Here is a 20722-nt window from a genome sequence, read left to right on the forward strand (position 1 = left end):
GCCTCAACCCAAGATACTCCCAGATGAACTAGTAGGCCCATCCCCATTGGTCTCCATCCAAGTGGAGGAAGTATACACCAAAGCTTTGCTGGACTCCGGCCCAGTTGACTACTCTATAGGGATTTTTATGACAAACATCTGAAGCCTGTCCCCATCCGGAAGTTAGAGGCGCTGGGGAATCAGGACCTAGAAGTGCCCCTATGACGGTTACATACCTAATCTGTTTGACCTTTGGGCCAACCTTGACAGGAAGAGTGGAATCTTTCAACACTCGGTGATTGTTTGTCTCAGACCCATGGGGATAAAGTAGTGTTCACTACTAATTGGAACCAACACCAACTTAGTACGCAGACTCTTTACTCCACTAGCCAAGCAAAATATGATACCTATAGTAAGCCTTCACCCACAGCTCAACAAGTTTACCAGAGAGTTGGGGGCTCCAGAAGAGGAAGTGGGGAAGGTTTGGAAGAATGGTCCAGAACAAAAATGCTCTAGCTTGGAGGCAGTCGCCTGCCTGATAGCCAAAATCATGTTGATCTGGGACCAACCAGGGCCCTTTGTGGTACTGGAAACATAGAAAAGAGAAGGAATGTGGTAGAGATCATTCCGGAAGTGATCACAACAAAGGCCCAATGCACAACAACATTGGCAACGTTCAAGTCTGTAATAACACTGAAGACCCCATAACCTTGAGGGCTTGGGCTCTATTGGGGCAAGTACTGTGGCAGGCGCAGCACCCTTTGGTGCCCAGTGCGCTGTGGCATTAGTAAAATTATGCAATTGCTGTTTCTTTGATTAGACTGACTTTACTCTGTAATTCCTCCAATGCCACTTTATGGATGCAGTAGGTTTAAAGAGCACACCGAATACTTTAGTTAACTTCTTTAATAACTTCAATCTTCTTTATATAACACTGCTTACAATGGCTTATTTCTTTAATATTACAATGGTTTAATTCGTATTACATTGGGTTGATTCGATAACTTGATAAATTCGTTAGATTCGGTAAATTCGTTCGATTATGATTACTCTACAGTGACTTGATTCGTAAGTTCGGTGGAACTACAAGTAAACACATACAACAGTTTTTACATACAGATCTACCTGCATTACTAAACAACAGAGGAACACACAAGTGCATTAAATACCTATTTGGCCTTCTCTGTTTCCATTAAGCTTTTCTAATTGGAACTTTGTCTGTTTCCTCTTCTGTCTGGTGAGCATGTGTCTCTAGAAAATCCTAGCAGGGAGTTTTACACAGGCATAAATGTGAAACTGGCTGGGATTGGTTAAGGCTCTGTACAGTGTGAGGCTGTCTGTGATTGGCTCACCTTATACTAACTCTTAAAGGCATATTTTCCTTTTCTGCTTCTGCTAACACAATGAATATAAAAATGTCATATAACAATCAAAGACATAAATCACAGCAATGATTCTGCTTTTGGCTTTAACATATGCACATATATACTGTACTGAGGTTATTGGCAGGTTTGGTATACACATATATGTGAACCATATTAACAACCTAGAACTGGTCTTTGCTGGCCAGCTACAAGTACATGTGGCCACCCCATTCAGTACACTCGATAAGCCAGACTACCTTGGTAGCAGGGAGTTTGGCCTTCAAGCTTCTCCTCTGTCCAAAGAGTCAAAGAAGAGAGCCAGAGATAGGCTGACAAGTTGGGAGAGAGTGTTTTCTCGGAATGATTATGAAGTTGGGTGCTCAAAAAGTGTTCAACATTGGATTCAACTCAAAGAAGATAAACTATTGCAGGAGCGGACCTGGTAAGTCCCCTTAGGAGACTTGGATGTTCACCCAGAGCAATTGGCTGAGTTGATGAAGGCTGGGATTATTTGGGAATCAAGGTGTCCCTATACCCCCGGATTGAAGTTGCTTTGCATTGTCTATCACGAGCTAAATGGTTTAGTGTCCTGGATTTGAAGAGTGGATACTACCAAATCTCTATGCACCTGAAGATAGAGGAAACAATTTTCATCAGCCCGCTGGAGTTTGACCGTATGCCTTAAGGCCTATCCAGGGTGCCTGCCACCTGAGGTTGATGGAGTGCACAGTGGGAAACCTGATTCTAATCGAGGTTCTGGTCTATCTAGATGACATAATAGTGTTCGTAAGAACTTTCGAGCATGAGGAGTGGCTAGAGAAGGTGTTCCAAAGGCTTCAGGACAAAGGCTTCAAACTGTCTATGGAAAAGTGCCAATTCTATAGGAATTCCATTACCTATCTGGGTCACATGGTCTCTGCAGAAGGGGTGGCTACAAACCAAGTAAGACTGAAGCTGTGACTACCTGGCCTCGACCCAACAATATTACTAAATTAAGGTCATTCCTGGGATTCTGCTCGTACTATAGCCTGTTTGTGGAGGGATTCGCAAAGACAGCTGTGCCCCCTTGCCAACCTCTTGAAAAAATATGGAGGGCGAAACCAACGAACCGAACAAGAACCCTCCTAAGAAAGAGAAGAAAAAGGCCTTGAAGAACCCATCAGCAGTCAGTGGACCCAGCAGTGTGAGCAAGCTTAAGCAATGTCTAACACAGGCTCCTGTGTTGGCTTAAGCCAACCCCTCCAGGCCATACGAACTTCATGTGGATACCAGCCATGAGGGACTCAGGTCCGTTCTCTACAAAGAGCATGCTGGGTTACAGCAACTTGTGACTTTCGTGAGCTGGAGCCTCTCTCCTGCTGAAAGGTGTTACCCAACACATAAGTTGGAGTTCTTGCTTTTGAAGTGGGCTGTGGTGGACAAGTTTGAAGAATTATTTATATGGGGCTGAATTCTTTCTGAAAACGGATAACCATCCCCTAACCTATGTGCTCACAATAGCTAAACTAGATTCTACTGGACACAGATGGCTGGCTGCACTGCTTCCATTTTAGCCTGAAGTAGAGACCTGGAGCAGGGAATAAAGAGCATCTGCATCCATCTAGAGGATCTAATGGCAGCCATATCACTGGACCAGGCTGCTTGCAGGTAATATTATTCAGTGTTTATATAGCACCAAAAGGTTTGCTCAGCGCTGTACATTAAAGTGGGGAGGAACAGTACATGAGGTATCCCCAAGGAGGTACAGGCCATGAGTCAAGCAACGGAGTACATAGCCAAAGGGGTGGCGTATGCTACAGTGGTGGGAGCCCAGAGGAGTGCCTCCTGCATCTCATATTATTGCAATGTATCTCGTTGAAAGGTGAAGAGTTCCCACAGCTCACCACCAAAGATATGCAAGAGGCTCAGGATCAAGATCCCCTCTGTCAGCTTATGAGAAGAGCCCTTATGAGGAAGCAACCTGAACTCTTGTGGGTGGAAGATCACCTGATGCTAAGGTTGTTCATAAAGAGTGGGATATATTGGAACTGAGAGATGGGGTGGTCTACCGAATGGGCCCCTTGGACCAAAGTGAAGATCTATGCAGCTCTTTTTACCCACAAAAATCAGGAACATAGTGTGGAAGTCACTACACGATGATCATGGACACCTGGGGCAGGAAAGAAACTTCCTGCTGGTGACAGACCGTTCTATTGGCTACTTAGGAAATCCAAAGTAGGGGAGTACTGTCACACCTGCCTCAGCTGTATACAAACCTATACATCCGTTTTTATATGCATCCACTGATTCACACATGTGCGGTGTGGACTAAAGCTCAAGTTTCACAGCTGATTGATGCAGTAGTTGTTCAGCGATTTCATATCAGGTTCAGGACAGTATTTTATCCTGTTCACACGTGAGGTTTAGAAATGGTTCCCATAGAAGTCAATAGCTTGTAATCCGCACTTGAAGCTGAAGGCACGGCTTATAAATCGTACATGACTCTTTTTCAAACCGTTCTGAATGCACACCACCAGTGCACCGAACATATGTGAACAGGCACCATGGGAAGCAATGTTATTTCACGTCATGCAGACTGAATGCGGTCCAAACAGCATCCAAGCCGCATATATGTGAACCGGCAAACATTATTTGGTTTGATCAACCTACATAAAAACCAATTGACCCTTGTTTCAACTCCTAATCCTTCCTGCATTAATACATGTCACATTACTGTATCTGCTAGTAAGTCTGCCAAAAATAAAACTGTTAACTACTTTAGTCAGTTAACGCATGTACAGTATAAGGTGCACTAATCAAAAAAGAAAAGCTATTGCAAATTAATGCCTTTTTTTTTTTTTTTTTTTTTTTTTTTTTTTGACATCTTAGAACTGTTTGTGTAGGATAAAGAAATGCCAATTAATTGTCTGATTTTTGACAGTTTATCCCAATTAGTCTGTTTTTTCCAAATCTGAGAGAGAGAAGTAACTCAAGGGGTAAAGACACAAAGGTCACTGTTTCAGCGAAGCAGCAGCTGAAGCATTTAATTGCAAGCCATCATTTTTATAGTTTAAATATCCTGACCCTAAATTTTTAATCGTAAATGTACATGTGTGCACACAGCTTATCAGCTGTCTTTTGGTGAAGAATGGCCACTATTCCATTTGCATCGTAGGGCCATTTGATGGCAGAAATCCACTGACGCTTTGCAATCCATTGTAGAATGAAAGCTTTCAAGTTGAGGAAAAACTATCCACGCTGTTTGTTCATCATATAGGTATTCCAGATAATGAAATGTGACCTGCTGAGTGTAATATGTAACAAACACTCATCTTTGTGCTACCAACAGGACAGTTTAACATCACATCATGCATGGGAACCATCATCTTTTTTTCGGATATCAGAAAATTTCCAAGCAGCATTTTATATCAAGCAGCATTAGAGGATGGAGGAGGAGGCTAACTGATTTTCAAGGCATCTGGCAGTGAAAGGGAGAGCAGAATTATTTTCTGTTTCAATCGTTTTTATTGTAAATTTTTTATTTACAAAAATAAAGAGAAACCAGACATAACAAATAGATTATTTGGATTGTATCATTCACAAAAATATTGAGATTCATACCTAGGCCCATATGGATAGCCAGATATACGTGCCTATCCCCCTCAGGAGGTTAACCCAGAGGTAGGCAGAGAATTGCATCAATAATTGTTGCTTCAAAAATGCAGAATAAAGATTATTCAACTGTACATGTCTGGTCGGCAACCTACGTACAGCCACTGTACAGTGGCATTAGACAAACTAGAGTGAATGGTTGGTTGAGCCGAGCAGAACCATTTTATATACAGTATGCTCGCCTCTAAATGGTTTACTAGTCTGAATTATTAGCAGTTATTGTTTTTAAAGATCAGTGGGTAATTGTGATTGATTGTTTTGACTTTGTTGAAAGGGTCTAACTTCCTTGACTTCTGGGCTAAGCCCGAAGTTGCTATTCTCCTATGGCCAGTAAAGGCACTTTTATTGCACAGGCTTAAAGTAGTTGCTAACCTCAGACATGAGGCATGACCCTCTACAGTGTGTACTTTTCTCTATCCAGAGCACGAAGTGTAATTTCTGTCTGCTGCCCTGTTTCTCTACCAGCATGAGTCGCGCTTCTAAAAAAACAAAAAAAAAAAAATTTCTGACACCGAGGGAAAAAAAGGTGACCCGGGAGGGAGCTCCAGCACACAGCCTGGTATTGGCGGCATCCATGCTGTGTGGAGCGGAGTGTCTCTCTTCCCTCCACACACTGAGTTTTCCTCACTGGGCTCTGCAGTGTGTAACTTCAGCCCCCCCCCCCTGTTTTCTGAAAGCTCAGACAAACTGTGTAAATTCTGGGCTTTGAATGGATGTAGAGAAGAGTTGCTGCAGTTAAACAGGTACAACTTATGTAGAAAAATGTGTTTTCATCTCTGTGCATCATCTGAAGCTAGTCACGTCACTGGGCATATGTAAGACTTTACAACCACTTTAAGTGAAACTAAAAGAGAGAGGCCCATAGAGGGGGCTTTCTTGCTCAACACTGAAAGCATTGCTATAAACACTCTGAAACTTCATCCACTAGTTGACTGAGTAAAGTAGGAATCTGAGATAAGGGGGTACAGTACAATATGAATTCTAGGGAGATGTCCATATCATGAATTGGGAAACAAAGATTTGAAGAAAACCGGGGATCTGAACAGCCACATATATGTAGCACTACCCACTTAGGAGCCGCTTAAAGCCCTGCACAGCCAGGCAACACACATTTGCTTCCACACTTTGCACACTGGAGTCAGTAACCAGTCCTTGAGCTTGGTTTTGTGATTTTTTTTTTTTTTTTTTTTTGTTAAAGGGTTTAGAACTCCGATGGGGTTGAGGGGTGTATGGGATGCCCAAGGAACCTGGGGACAACTCAGAGCAACTATGTACAAAGATGTGGAAGAATGAGTCTCTCTCCTCCTGAGAGCATTCAAAGCACTCTAGTGTACCTCCTCAGACCCCAGATAAATCCTCCTCTTCACCCAGCCATACTGAGGGTATTCCCTGAACCCAGAAGCTGTAAGTATAGAACAGTCCCAGATGAGAAGCTAGTTTGGTTTTTCACCTGACAGCCCTCTCCCCTTATCTGGCTCGGGGGGGGGGGGGGGTAAAGGTACTCACACTGTCCTTCATGTCAGCCTGTTGGGTTGGTGGCTGCCTTCAGGCCTTCCGCTGGGCTGGTTTCTTCCCTGCTGCTCAAGATGTCCCTCTAAGAAGTGCAGTGGAGTTTCCCTTTTACTACACCTGTCTGTAGGTAGGCCCCTTCCCTGGGCCCCCTCCCAGGCTCCACATTCCACCCTTCACTCCATCTTCCACCTGACACTCTCCAACTCCTTCCCCAGGCTCTGTCATATTTAAGGGTTGCCATGGTCAGCCTATTGCTAGGATCCCTCAAGTATGCAGATCTAAACCTGCTACCCTACTCCAGAAAGCTCTTGGATTTCTGGAGAGGTGGGAGGGCTCCAGAAGCTCTGACATTCAGATCTTCCCTAGCCTATCCTGAGGTAACCTCTCTACCTCACTCCCAGGCTGCTACTCAGCCTCTGCCTAAAAAACAAAAACCCAGCCTTTCTGGCTAATGCGAAGGGCATTACATATACTACATTCAGCAAAAAAACTGACACCAATGATGGGGCACAATCCCCCCCCCCCCCCCCACACTAGTATCAATGATGGAGCACTACTCCTCCCACTGATACCAGCGATGGGGCACTACTCCTCCCACTGACATCAGTGATGGGGCACTACTCCTCTCACTGACACCAATGATGTGGCACTACTCCTCCCACTGCAAAATTACAGTTATGAAGTAGCAACGAAAATAATTTTATGGTTTGGGGTCACCACAACATGAGGAACTGTATTAAAGGGTCGCGGCATTAGGAAGGTTGAGAACCACTGGTGTAGAGAATGATGAGGAGAAAAAAGATACAAATGAGAGTAGATGGGAAGCATAAATGGTGGATAAACCATATAGGCCAGTTATCCAAATGGAGATTGCCTCGTGGCGACATAGGGAGTCAAGTATTGAGTCATCCCAAGAAAAGTTCTACAAATAAGAGAAAATCTGAGGAATATCTGAAGTACATCCAGACTGCCCAGGTAATCTTAAAGGCATCTGATTTGCCATTTTCCCAGAAGAATATCTACTCCATATCACATATGGTATCCAGTTCATAGGCCCACCCCACTAGTGAGGGGGTTTGGTTTGCACCAGTGTCTAGCAACAATGGTTCATGCAGCAGTAAGGGAGTGACCTTTTTAAAGTGATTGTAAATGCTCATTTTAAAACAAAAAATAACAAACCGGTTTATTAATACCTACAATTCCATTGCACAGAGCATCCCTGAACCCTCTTCTCGGGCCCCCTACTGGTGCTCCTGGCTCCTCCCCTCCGAGTGCTCCTTAGCCATTTTCTTTGGGGGCACTTGTACAGGTTTGCTCCCAAGCCGTGCTGTCTGAGTCTATTGACACAGACTGTGGGTCTCAGGCTGCCATCTCCATCTTCACTGGTCTTGATTGACTGCAGAGACAGCCAATGGCTCCCGTTGCCTCAGCAAAGCCCAAGAGACCAGGAAGTGAGTGGAGAGAAGCGCTGCAGACAGGCACAGTGCTGGCTCAAGTGAGGGCTCAGATAAGTAAAAGGGGGTGAGGGGGATACTAATGCCTAAACATTTGTTATTGTCTTAATGCATGGAATGCATCTAGGTAAAAAATGTTTGGGCTTTAAAACCACACCAATTTGCCTATATGACCCAGGCATCCACAAGAGGGCTGTGAGCTGAGGGGTATTTGCTACTTGTTTTGCTACCCTTGGAACAACATAGTCGAGCTGAACCCTGCTTTTTCTATGAATGAATACAAAGCTTCCTCTGCTATTGCACGTTTTGTTCATCAAGGTAACATTAATTGGGAAACTTTTTCTTACTTTTTGAGTTCTGTTGATCTGTTTTACATTGTAGATTGATTGAAGACCACTTGTGTATCTGAAATTACTATGCTTAGTTTGTTTTCATTGTGTTTGGTGTTTTTATGTTTTGTGGTATTTTATGTGTTTTTTGCTTTGTATGTTTTTTATTTTTTTTATTCTTAGGATTATTATCAAATCATAAAGAATCCTATGGATTTGAGTACCGTAAGGAAGAGGCTGGAGTACAACTACTATACAAATGCCATGGAGTGCATGAAAGATTTCAACACCATGTTCACTAACTGTTATATTTATAATAAGGTAATGTGGAATTGGTAAATAAGGGTGCTTGCCTCAGAACTCTAATCTGGAGGTTTGGTTGTGAAAAAAGATGAGATTATTCATTTCAAAACTACCTTTTTCACTGACTCCCACTGATGCTCCATGTGGTGATGTAGAGTGCTGTGAAAAACTATTTGCCCCCTTCCTGATTTTTTTTTTTTTTTGTTCTTGCATATTTGTCACACGTAAATGATTTATCATGAATCCTCAAACAAATTTTAATATTACACAAAGAACCCGATTAAATACGAAATTAAATTTTAAAATTATTTCCTTTATTAGGGGGGAAAAAGCTGTCCAAACCTGCATGTTTAAGGTCATGCCACAGCATCTCCTTGGGATTTAAGTTTGGACTTTTCTAGGCCACTCCAAAACTTTAATTTTTATGCGTTTTTTGGTTTTGTTTTTTTTGTTTTAATTGAGCCATTCAAAAGTGGACTTGCTGGTGTGTTTTGGATCATTGTCCTGCTACATAACCCAAGTGTGCTTGAGCTTGAGGTCACAAACTGATCGCCAGACATTCTACTTCAGGATTATGACGGCGTCTTGGTCCTGATGGTACAAAGCAGCCCTAGACCATCACACTACCACCACCATGTTTGATTGTTTGTATGATGTTGTTTATAGAACATGCTGTGTTAGTTTTACACCAGATGTAACGGGATGCACACCTTGCCCAAAAGTGTTGGGGATAATCAAGACTAATTGGCAAATTGGGGGGTTGGCAAATGTGAGAAATCTTTGTGTTCTTTTTTTTGGTCAGCAGTGGCTTTTGCCTTGGAATTCTCCCATGAATGCCATTTTTGCCCAATCTTTCTTAAGTTGAATCATGAACACTTACCTTAACTGAGGCAAGTGAGGCCTCTAGTCCTTTCTTCTAGGTTCTTTTATGACCACCTGGAGGAGTCGTTGTCGTGCTCTTGAAGTAATTTTGGTAGGCTGGCTACTCCTGGGAAGGTTCACCACTCTTCCAATTGTCCTCCATTTGTGGATAATGGCTTTCACCATGGTTTGCTGGAGTCCCAAAGCCTTAGAAATGGCTTTGTAACCCTTTCCAGGCTGATGCATGTTAAGTACTTTGTTTCTCATCTGTTAAATTTTCTTTTTAGATTGCTGCATGATATGTTGCTTTTTGAGAGCTTTTACCTTGCTTCACTTTGTAAGATAGCTTCTATTTAAGTTTATTTCTTGATTCAACAGGTCTGGCGGTAATCAGGCCTGGGTGTGGCAAGTGAAATTTAGCCACTTCCGCACCACCCTATAGCAGAAATACTGGTACAGGGTGGCACAGGTGCGCAAAATTGTGTGTCATTCACGCTCCCATGGTTTTCACAGGCTGGGGGGCGCATGCTCCCCTGCTGACCCGCAGGTGCCGTGACTTGATCCCCAAGAGAGTATAATGTGTTTTATGCATTTCAACGACAATACACTGTCGTCCTCGGGGGTGACCCTCAATTTGACATTTTTTTTAGGGAAAAGATGGTCACGTGGAGCCCCCCCCCCCCCCCCGCATGCCCAGACTACATGGGGAGCAGTGGCAAGATAGTTTGGGACTTGGTGTTATCCTTTTTTTCACATGGGGTACCACTTATACGTGGACAATTTTTATTCAAGTGTGCCACTATTTAGACATTTGTACAATCTTGGAATTGACGCATGTGGCACCGCACGACCTGATCGCCGGGGTTTCCCCCAATGGCTTGTAAATACCCGTCTTAGGGGGAAAAAGCCTGCTTGAGAAATTAGGAATTGCTCGCAGTGAAGTGGAAGGACAAACTAGATGTTTTCGTCCTGTCTTCCATTCACGTCGACATGACCATCTAAATTGCCATGGCAGCTGGTGTTGTTCAGAAGCCCCTCTGTGTCTACGACTATAACCTTAACATGGGAGCGGTGGAACGACCAGATGATGAAGCCGTACTTCGTTTCCCGAAAAAAGCCAGACGCTGGTACAAAAAAATGTCTGTTTTATTTATATCAATTGTCTCTATACAATGCTTTTGTGCTATACAAAGCAACTGGATGAAGTGGATCCTTCCTAAAATTCAAGGAAGATATCATCACGGCTCTTATTGTATCCAGAAGGTGCTGTGGCCCAAACCCCCAACCCAGATGCAGTTAGCCGGTTGCATGAGAGGCATTTTTCCTGGTACCCCAAAAAATGTCTGTAGCAGACATGGAATTAGGTGTGACATCTGTGTGTGGTGTTTTTTTTTTTTTTTGTCCCTCCATGTCCTGGCTAACCTGATCTCTGCCTCCAAGGACTGCTTCCGTCGCTACCACGCACTAGTGGAGTATTAGTATAGTGTACAGCATGGCACAGTTCAGGGCACATATTTACACAGGGTCTCAAAAGATGTTAGGTATTCGGGAAACTGGCTATCTTTTGAAATATCCTACAATCTGTTTTAAAAAGTTAGTTTTTAAAAAAAAACAAAAAAAAAACGCCCACTAAAAAATAAATTTTAAAAACCAAAAATAGGGGGTTTTTTTTGTTTTTTTTGTTACTGTTCTACTGTTACATTTTTACTGTTTTCTTGTTACTGTTTTATTGTTAACCATTGCGGTTTTCTTTGCAGGAATGCTTTCAGCTGCAGCACCGAACTGTTTTTTCTGACAGCAACAGGAACTTGCTCTCAGAAAATACATAAGTCAATGTGGGCAGCGCTGTTGGATGAGATTTTTCATCCGCAGTTTAAAAAAAAAAAAAAAAAAAAAAGCATATATGCCGAAGCATGGTGGCCAGTGAGTGGATGGCCCCTATGCTTGGGCACATATATTTTAAATTTTTTGGCACATTTCATGTGCGCACACCATTAGAAGTGGGTGGATGCAGGGCGGTATATTCTAATGGTGGGCATACTACACACTTTCTGGCAGAGATTTCTTTTCTTTTTTCATTCAACCCACAGGCTGCATAAAAAAATAAAGAGCATCTACACCCAAGAAGGACCAGCGCTGTACTGGTACATCATTGGACTTTGAGTGGTTATACCAGGATGATGCCTGCAGCTGCAGGCATCATCCTGGTATAGTTTTTTTCAGCCGGGAAATGGCTTTCATGTAAAAGCAATCCTAGTACCTAATTAGCTGCAGGATTGCTTTTACAAGCAGCGGGAAAAGATGTCCCCCTCCCCCGCTGCCCTCCATGGCCTTCTCTGGCAGTCCCGTGCCATCGGGGAAACCTGAGAATGCCGCCAGTGTTTCTGCCAGCTGACCATAGAACTGATTGGAGACCGGAATGGTCTCAGTTCAGTTTCACAGGACATAAACAGCACCATTTGTAATTTGGGAAAGCATCTGATCAAACCCATCTTGGTGAGATTAGCTAATGTAAGGGCAGAGGAGATATCTAGAGTCTGACAGACCCCAGATTTCCCAAAGAGAATATACGACATTGAAGTTATAGGGGATATTTGCTTTCCCTGTGATAGCATTAAAAGCAATTAAAAAAAAAAAATTATGCATGTGCGGTATAGCCGCGAACATCAGATCAAGGGCAGTAATTCTAGCAATAGACCTCCTCTGTAAATCTAAAATGGTAGTTTGTAAAGGCTTTTAAAGCATTGCCTATGGATATAAAAAATATATGCAGTTTGTTGCCATTGCATGGGGCATGCACAGTTTTAAAGCATGTCATGTTTTGGTATCTATGGTACATCACTGGACTTATATTTTACCAAATAATTGGCCAATATATTGTGCTTTTGTGCATTAAAAGTTAAAAAAAAAGTATTTTTAAAAAAAAATTGCGTTTAAAATATCGCTGCGCTAGTATAGAACATAGAAAATTGCAGCACCCACCATATTCACTAGGGTGTCTGCTTTAAAAAGAATATATATGTTTGGGGGTTCAAACTAGCAAAAACTACTGTGGGTTTTTTTTTTTTTTGTTGTTTTTTATTCATGTGAACAAAAAGTGTCAGAAAAGGCTTGGTCTTCAGGTGGTTAGAAGAGTGAGTGATGCGTGGCATAAACTTCTAATGCTGGGCATAAAATGCCCCCACCCCCCAAAATGACCCTTTTTTTGGAAAGTAGACACCCTAAACTATTTTCTGAGAGACATGTTGAGTCAATAGAAGATTTTATTTTGTTACAAGTTTTTGGAAAATGACGAAAAATTAATTTATTTATTTTTTTCTAAAATTGTCACTTAAAGGATTTATTGCTCCCACATGCCATGGGTATATATGGAATTACTCCCCAAAATACATTTTGCTACTTCTCCTGAGTATGGGGATACCACATTTGAGAGACTTTTTTGGCAGTCTAGCTAAGTACAGGACCCCAAAATCCAATAAGCACCTTCAGGCTTTTAAAAGGCTATATTTCCTCATTACACTTCATACCTATCACAGTTTCGGAGGCCCTGAAATGCCAGGATAGTACCAAACCCCTTTTTGGAAAGTAGAGACCCCAAGGAATTTGATAACAAGCATGGTGAGTATGGGGATACCACGTGAGAGACTTTTTGGCAGTCTAGCCAAGTACAGGACCCCAAACTCCAATAAGCACCTGCAGGCTTTTAAAGGGCTTTACTTCCTCATTACACTTCCTGACTACATATCACAGTTTCAGAGGCCCTGAAATGCCAGGGTAGCACCAACCCAACCCCCCCCCCCCCTTCCCCAGATGACCCCTTTTTTAGAAATTAGTCATCCCAAGGAATTTGATGAGAAATGAGGTGAGTATTTTGCAGATCTCATTTATGCCACAAATTTGTGGAAAATGAAGAAGGAAAACAAACAAACCTTGTGAGAAAAAATGAGACCTGCAAAATACTTACCATGCCTCTTCTTTTTAAATTCCTTTGGGTGTCTATTTTCCAAAAAAAGGGGGGGTTTGGTGCTATCCTGGCATTTCAGGACCTTCAAAACTGTGATAGGTAGTGAGGAAGTTACATACCTTCAGGCTTTCAAAGTGGTCATTGGATTTCAGGCTCCTGTAAGTGGATAGGCTCCCAAAAAGTCTCACATGTGGTATCCCCACACTCGGTAGAGGTAGCAGAATGTATTTTAGGGTGTAATTCCACAGATACCCATGGTTTGTGTGAGCAATCATTTAGGTGACAACTTTGTGTAAAACAAAAAAAAAAACAATTTTTTTTGTGTCATTTTTCCAAAAACTTGTGGAAAAAAAAATAAATCTTACATGGACTCATCTCAGCAGATAGGTTAGGGTGTCTACTTTCCAAAAAGGGGTTATCTGGGGGTGTTTGCACTGTCCTGGTATTTTAGCACCTCAAGAAATGTGATCGGCAGTCAGAAAGTAAAAGCTGTGTATATTCCATTATCTATACATAGTTTGTAGATGCTATAACTTTCACACAAAGCAATCCATATACACTTACTGAGATTTTTTTTTTTTTTTACCAAAAACATGTAGCCGAATACATTTTGGCTTAAATTTATGACAAATTTTAGTTTTTTTTGCATATATTTTTATGACCCAAATGAGAAAATATTGGGGGTTTTTATTTTAAAATTTTTGGTCTTGTTTTGTTTATAGCACAAAAAATAAGTGCACAGGTGATCAAATGCCACCGGAAAATCTCTATTTGTGTGAAAGAAAGGACATACATTTTGTTTGGGTACAGCTTTGCATGACCACGCAATTGTCAATTAAACTAGTGCAGTGCTGTATAGCAAAAAATGGAGTAAATTGCAGTATCCATATCATAGTTTTGCTTTGTGTGAAAGTTATAGCATCTACAATTAATACACACTTGTGGAGATTTTTTTTTTTACAAAAATATGTAGCAAAATACGTTTTGGCCTAAATTTATGACTAACTTTGAGTTTACTATATTATTTTTTTTTTTTTTTATAGCCAAAAGTAAAAAATATATATGGGTGTTTTTTCAAAACTTTTCGGTCTCTTTTTTTGTTTATGGCACGAAAAATAAAAAGTGCACAGGTGATCAATTACCACCAAAAGAAAGCTCTATTAGTGTGAAAAAAAAGTACATAAATTTATGTACAGCATTGCATGACCATGCAATTGTCAGTTAAACTAGTGCAGTGCTGTATAGCAAAAAAAGGCCAGGTCAGGAAGGAGGGTAAATCCTCAGGAGGGCAAGTGGTTCATTTGGCTTTCCAAAAAATGTGGTTAATCAGTTCATCCATGATTTAGCAAAAGGAGGGGGGGAGCAGGCAGATGTAGTAATAAAATTTATTTGATTTGAATCCTTTAAGTGTGACAAATATGGAAATAAAAATCAGGAAGGGGACAAATACCCTTTCACAGCTCTGTATATTGGGATGCAAATTCTATGAATTAATACAAGGTGGGTAAGACTGACCCCCAAGCATTGGTGGGACTATCCAAAGAGGTAATACAATGGCTAGGGGTCAAATCAGATCAGTAACTGTCTTTGGCTCAGCAGGTGGTGGATAATTAATGGAACAAAGATTTTGGGTCAATTTAATCTTTTTTTGGGATGTCTATACAGCTGCATACCAGTCCTAAAGCATCCCCATTCCACCACAAAGTCCCATACAGCTTTCTCATTAATCTCGATCCTCCATAAGGAGCACACTCCTCTGAGGAAGTCAGAATTCATTAGGAAAGATGTGTGACACTTGGGGTGCAGGTCCAGATTTATGGCTCTTGCCTTTTCGGCATCATACGGAGGATCAAGTTTAATGGATGAGACTGCTGTATGGGACTTTGTGGTAGATAGCTATTGTGGGCTGATAGGAAGGTAACAACCATGTCAGATGCAAAATCCCCCAACAGGCATATTGAGCTATCCCCACATTGGACGATTGATGGCTACCTGAAGGCAACATGCCTGTGGTATCTAGTCTATGAAGCCTTTTTGGAGGGCATACAAGCAGTCTGGCCATCAGTCCACCCACAGTGTATCCATTATTACACAGGAAAGAGAAGTACCTATGTAACCACCAATGAGAGGCTATTTCTTTTGCATTGTATTATAATATAAAAGACTGTTAAATCTCTCAAATGTTAAGTGTCTTTTAGAGTGGACCCATACATTTAATTTTTTTTTTTTTTTGTATTGTATCCTTAATACCAGGATATTTTTTCACTTCTGTGTATATATAACTGAAAAGACAAACCTTCCTGTCTGTGTCAGTTATTTGCAATCATGGTAGCCACTTGGATCTGTCACTATCACTAAAGCCTCCTCTTAGTTGTGTCACTAGACTTGAGTGTTCCCACACAGCAATGCTTAGTTACAGAGAAGAAATGTGCTATCATTTGGCAGAAATTAGGTTTCTTGTTCAATAGCAGTTTCCATGCTTGGGTGAAAACATCAAAGGCAAACTTTTTTTCAAATGTTTTCTGGAAAATAGAAGAACTTGATGACATTTCCCTTTTTGAAATATCACATTTGCTTTTCATTCATGACAGACTACATTGTGTCTTGCAGCCAGGGGATGACATTGTACTAATGGCACAAGAACTGGAAAAAGTGTTCATGGAGACCATTGCTGACATGCCCCATGAAGAAATCGAACTGTCAGTGGTGGGGAACAGAAGTGTTAAGAGCAAGCTAAAACTTTCTTCTGAAGGAGGTTAGTAGTAGTGATTATGACAGTTGGGGCAGGGGGACTGGGCAGCTGAGCGATGCTTTTACTGCCCCCAAAACAACTACTGAGGGTATACACATGCAATGCTTTGTGGCAAAAATTGTACCCCCATCACTCTGCATGCAAGTTGTATGGTTGTGGCATACTAGTGGGTGGGGGGGGGGGAGTTCAAGAGGTTAAAGCAGGCAGTGAGGAGGCGATCTGCATGTTTGTGATGTATAACTTTTTTTTTTTTTTTATAGTGGTTTTTTATTTTTTATTTTTTTAAATTTGTATTTTTTCAACATTAGAAAAATACACAATTTTAGATAAGTGCTCTCAAATAATTAAAGGAATGACCTCTCAGGATGTTATAGCTGTGTTCCACTCAAAATAGTGTTTTTTCATCTGTATCTGATAACAAACAACTAGGTTCTAGCTGAGCCACTGATGGGATTCTCAGAATGGCATAACAATGGCCACTTTTTCAACTGTTTGCTATTTACTAGTTTATTAAACTAACCACTTTGAAGTTGATCACATTGGGGTTTTTTCCAGTGTAGTTAATAACATGTAAGTGGAAAGACACTGTTTACCTCTAAACATTTTTGAGTTTGTTTGCAGATATGCATTTTTGGCACCATAAACTTCAACAGAACTGCATCAGAAACGCATCATGTAATTTCATTTTTGGTAGGGTTTTGTGTTTAACAACTAGTCTCCTCATCCTCCTACCAAAGAAATGAAGGAAGCATAAACGCATTAAAAATGTGCTGCAAAAACGCACCAAATGCATAGATGTGAACCTAGCCATAAAGGACACATAAATTGTTACTTTTGTAGGGAACTGTTATTTTATACACTAGTTGTGGTTTGTTTACATTCATATACAGCCACTACCATAGAGGTCCCATTACAGACAAGTCCCTAGGTGTGCTTGCTGCCCCTGCAAGGAGGTCAAGAAACCTCAGGATATTATATAGTTTTGTTTTCCAGGAAGTATCAGGCAGAGGGTGCCAGCCTGCCATGTGCTGTGTATCTGGGGAGAACTGTATGGTGATTCTGTGAGTAATGATCTAGATTAACAAGGCTGCTATCTATCTAGTGTTACTGAAGCAGATTAGGTCTGCCTCTGTTATATTTTTATATTTCAACTTCTGTATTGGAACCCTAATATCTCTGTAAGAGAGAGATTTGTGGTTCATTATTCTATTTACACACTGCAGAATCCTTATAGGTGTGTGTGTGTGTGTGTGTGTGTGTGTGTGTGTGTGTGTGTGTATGTATATGTGTGTATGTATATGTGTATATATATAGATATAGATATAGATCAGTGTTTTCACCTGCATAAGACTGTCAGGTGAACTTTCTGTTAATTGCAGTGTATCTTTGCAGCCTCTTTGCTTAAAGCCATAGCACCCTTACTGGTCTGGATCTCCGTTTAGCTAGGATTAGCATAGGGAGCGTTGGATAGATTAGGCTAGAGGTAGGTTAGGCATCCAACGGCCACTTAGACAGAGGCCCGGTTGCAGTGACAGCCCAGTTTAGGGATAGGGACTAAGAGTAAGGAGAGAGAGAGCATTTTATCCTTTTAGGTGATGCATCGCTGATCGTCAGACAAGCAGTGCAATCATCCGCATAGAACGTGTTACTTGGACGCCATCGCAGCATCGGAAGTGGAAGTGTGCATCTTATTGACTCTCACCTCTCCAGGGGCCCCTGCAACCGGACTGCGCTATAACTCATGGTTGGAGGTATTCTGTATACTACATACACATATACCCGGGTATAATTGCAACCTCCCAATTTATGGTAAATTGTAATTCCTGAATGTTATTCTTATGCATCTTGTTTTATGTGGCTGCTTTATATAAACTTTGCATTAATCTCATACAGGTGTGGTGACATGTTTTCATGTTAGAAATATAAGCTGGGTGCATTAATACTGCTATGTATAGTTTACTTTAAGTTGTCTACCTGTTACATTCCTAGAAAGGGGTGAGTCTCCTCAATTGCAGGATCCCTATTCTAGGTGGAGGCACTGCCATTTGTATTATCACAACCCCCTCTTCCATATAGCGAAGGCTCAGGTTTGCCTACTCATATACAGGTTAGCGCCATAGCAGCTTGTTTGGTGTGGGCCATTTCACATAACCCCCCCAAAACAGGGCTACATTTGGAGGCACTGCTGAGATCGAAGTGGGTTTAATAGTCAGTCATGGAGGAGCAACACGAAGAAAAGTGGCGCCCTCAACCTTCTCCTAGAAGGAGCTACCTTCCCTCTGTCCCACAAAACGTCAGTATAAAAGAACAAATGCCAGTTAACTATTCTTATCAGGAAGATGTCAATATTTCACAATCTAGTGAGAATGCTGTTGGCACTTTAAATCAACTGACTGAGATGCTAGCACAAGGGTTACAGGCGGCACATTATAGAAAGCTAAAAGTGTTCTCTGGTAATGTTCCTGTACCACAAGGAGAAGAAGCTTTCGAAGTTTGGAAGGAGCACACCCTTCAATGCTTGAAAGAATGGTCCTGCTCAGAGGAAGGCAAGCGTCAGCGTGTTATGGAAAGTCTGCGATCTCCAGCGGCAGAACTAATCCGCTTGTATCAAGATACCCATGAGGGGGTAAGTGCAACAGACTATATACAAGTACTGTCTGACCATTTTGAACCATACTATGACCTTGAACAGATGGTTGCTGACTATCGTATGACCCATCAGAAAGAAGGAGAGAGTGTTTCCACTTTCATTAATCGATTGCAGTTACTGTTGTCACGTCTGGTGTATCACACTGCTATACATCCTGATGCAGTGAATTCAATGAGAACTAGTCAATTAGCACGGGGATTGTTACCTCATCATTCTCTTGCACAGCTCCTCAAAGTGAAGTTATCTGATGATATTCTTCCTCTTCATGGACTAATGAAGTTAGTGAAGAAATTGGAAGCTGACATTCAGTTTAGCACCCCTAAGAAAGTGAAACCACCTTTTAAAGAGGACCTCCCTTCTCGTCCTGTTCAAAATGATCAACCTGAATTCACTCGGTCCAAGTCTTCCATTAACAAGCCCGTTGCATTACACAGAGTGAGACTCTAGAAAGTGCTTCAGGTGTGGTCAGACAGGCCATTCAGCTAGACAATGTCATGACGATTATGAGGGAACGGTGCAAAGTGTGTCCTTCCCTGTACAAAAGCACAAAGGACGACTGAAATATTCAAAGTCAGGATCAAAACAGCCTATCATAGGCTCCAAGTCCATTGTTAATGTTACGGTCAACGGACTTAAAACTTCAGCTTTGTTTGACACTGGGTCTCAAGTTACCCTTATCTATCGTTCCTTCTATCAGAAGCATTTGAGCAACACACCACTTCAATCTACTGGACAGATGAAGTTGTGGGGGTTGAACTCTAAGTCATACCCTGTTGATGGAAGCCTGCGCATAATTGTTACTGTACCTGGTTTAGAGGACAAAGGTGTTCCTCCCATGGAGATCACTGCACTTGTGTGTCCTGACACTGGGGACTCCAATGCCGCTCCTGTGATATTAGGTACTAATTGTAAAGCAGTACACGGTGCTTTTCAGAAGTTTCTTGAAGGAGGTCGAACTGCTTCTTTTGATCAAATTGAACTGTCTTCTGATCTTAAAGAGCTTTGTAATGTCCTTTCTGTTGGCTATCAACACGGAGTGGTGTATCACATCGGTAGGCATGCAGTGGAAATTCCTCCAGGGGGAGAGAGAATACTAAGGGTTGCTTCCAGCATTGCTCCTGAGCTACTTGGAAATGGCAGTTATGTCCTTATGGAAACACCTGAAGAGATGATCAACAAAGAGGGGTGGCAGGTGATTCCTGAAAGGAAAGACTGGAGAGCCAGAGTGGACCTATCTACAGTTGTGACTGTGAGAAACTGTTCACCTTACCCCGTTGTAATTGATCCTTACCAAAAGGTAGCCCATTGCTATCCTGTGTTTGGTGTTAACCCCTATGCTGAAGTGTGCAAAGTGCAAGTTGAAGGTACCGCTCCTACTGTTGAATTTGATCTGACTGATCCAAACTTATCAGAGCTTTGGGTTCACAGATTGACACAGCAGTTATCAGGATTACCAGAAGTATTTTCTATGGATGAAATGGATGTAGGCTGTGCCAAAAGTGCTCAACACACTTTCAGGCTAACAGATGCCACTCCCTTCCGGGAAAGGCCCAGAAGGATAGCTCCAAAGGATGTTGATGAGCTCAGACAGACCTTACATCAGATGAAAGATCAGGGGATCATTGCGGATAGTAAAAGTCCCTATGCTTCACCTATTGTTGTGGTAAGAAAAAAAGTGTGGATCTATTCGCCTATGTGTGGACTATCGAACCCTGAATCGAAGGACAATACCTGATCAGTATACACTACCCAGGATAGAAGAGGCTTTGGAAGCTCTGAATGGAAATCAGTGGTGCACAGTTCTTGATTTGCGGTCAGGGTACTATCAGGTTCCAATGGCTCCTGAAGATCAAGAGAAAACGGCCTTCATATGTCCTTTGGGTCTCTATCAGTTTACCCGCAT

The 20722-nt window shown here is 41.8% G+C and overlaps 1 protein-coding gene across 1 annotated transcript in view; it reads left to right on the plus strand.

The window, feature by feature from the left end:
* BRDT (bromodomain testis associated) overlaps positions 1-20722 on the plus strand; it is a 169299-nt gene that overhangs the window by 19792 nt on the left and 128785 nt on the right. The window contains exons 2-3 of the mRNA XM_089668933.1: positions 8473-8610; positions 16028-16172. Of these exons, the coding sequence (XP_089525059.1) occupies positions 8473-8610; positions 16028-16172 (283 nt within the window). The remainder of the gene's footprint in view (positions 1-8472; positions 8611-16027; positions 16173-20722) is intronic.

The sequence above is a fragment of the Staurois parvus genome, unplaced genomic scaffold (assembly GCF_062004578.1).
Source record: "Staurois parvus isolate SC_StPar_1 unplaced genomic scaffold, SC_StPar_1.0 ptg000066l, whole genome shotgun sequence".
Classification (NCBI taxonomy): Eukaryota; Metazoa; Chordata; class Amphibia; order Anura; family Ranidae; genus Staurois; species Staurois parvus.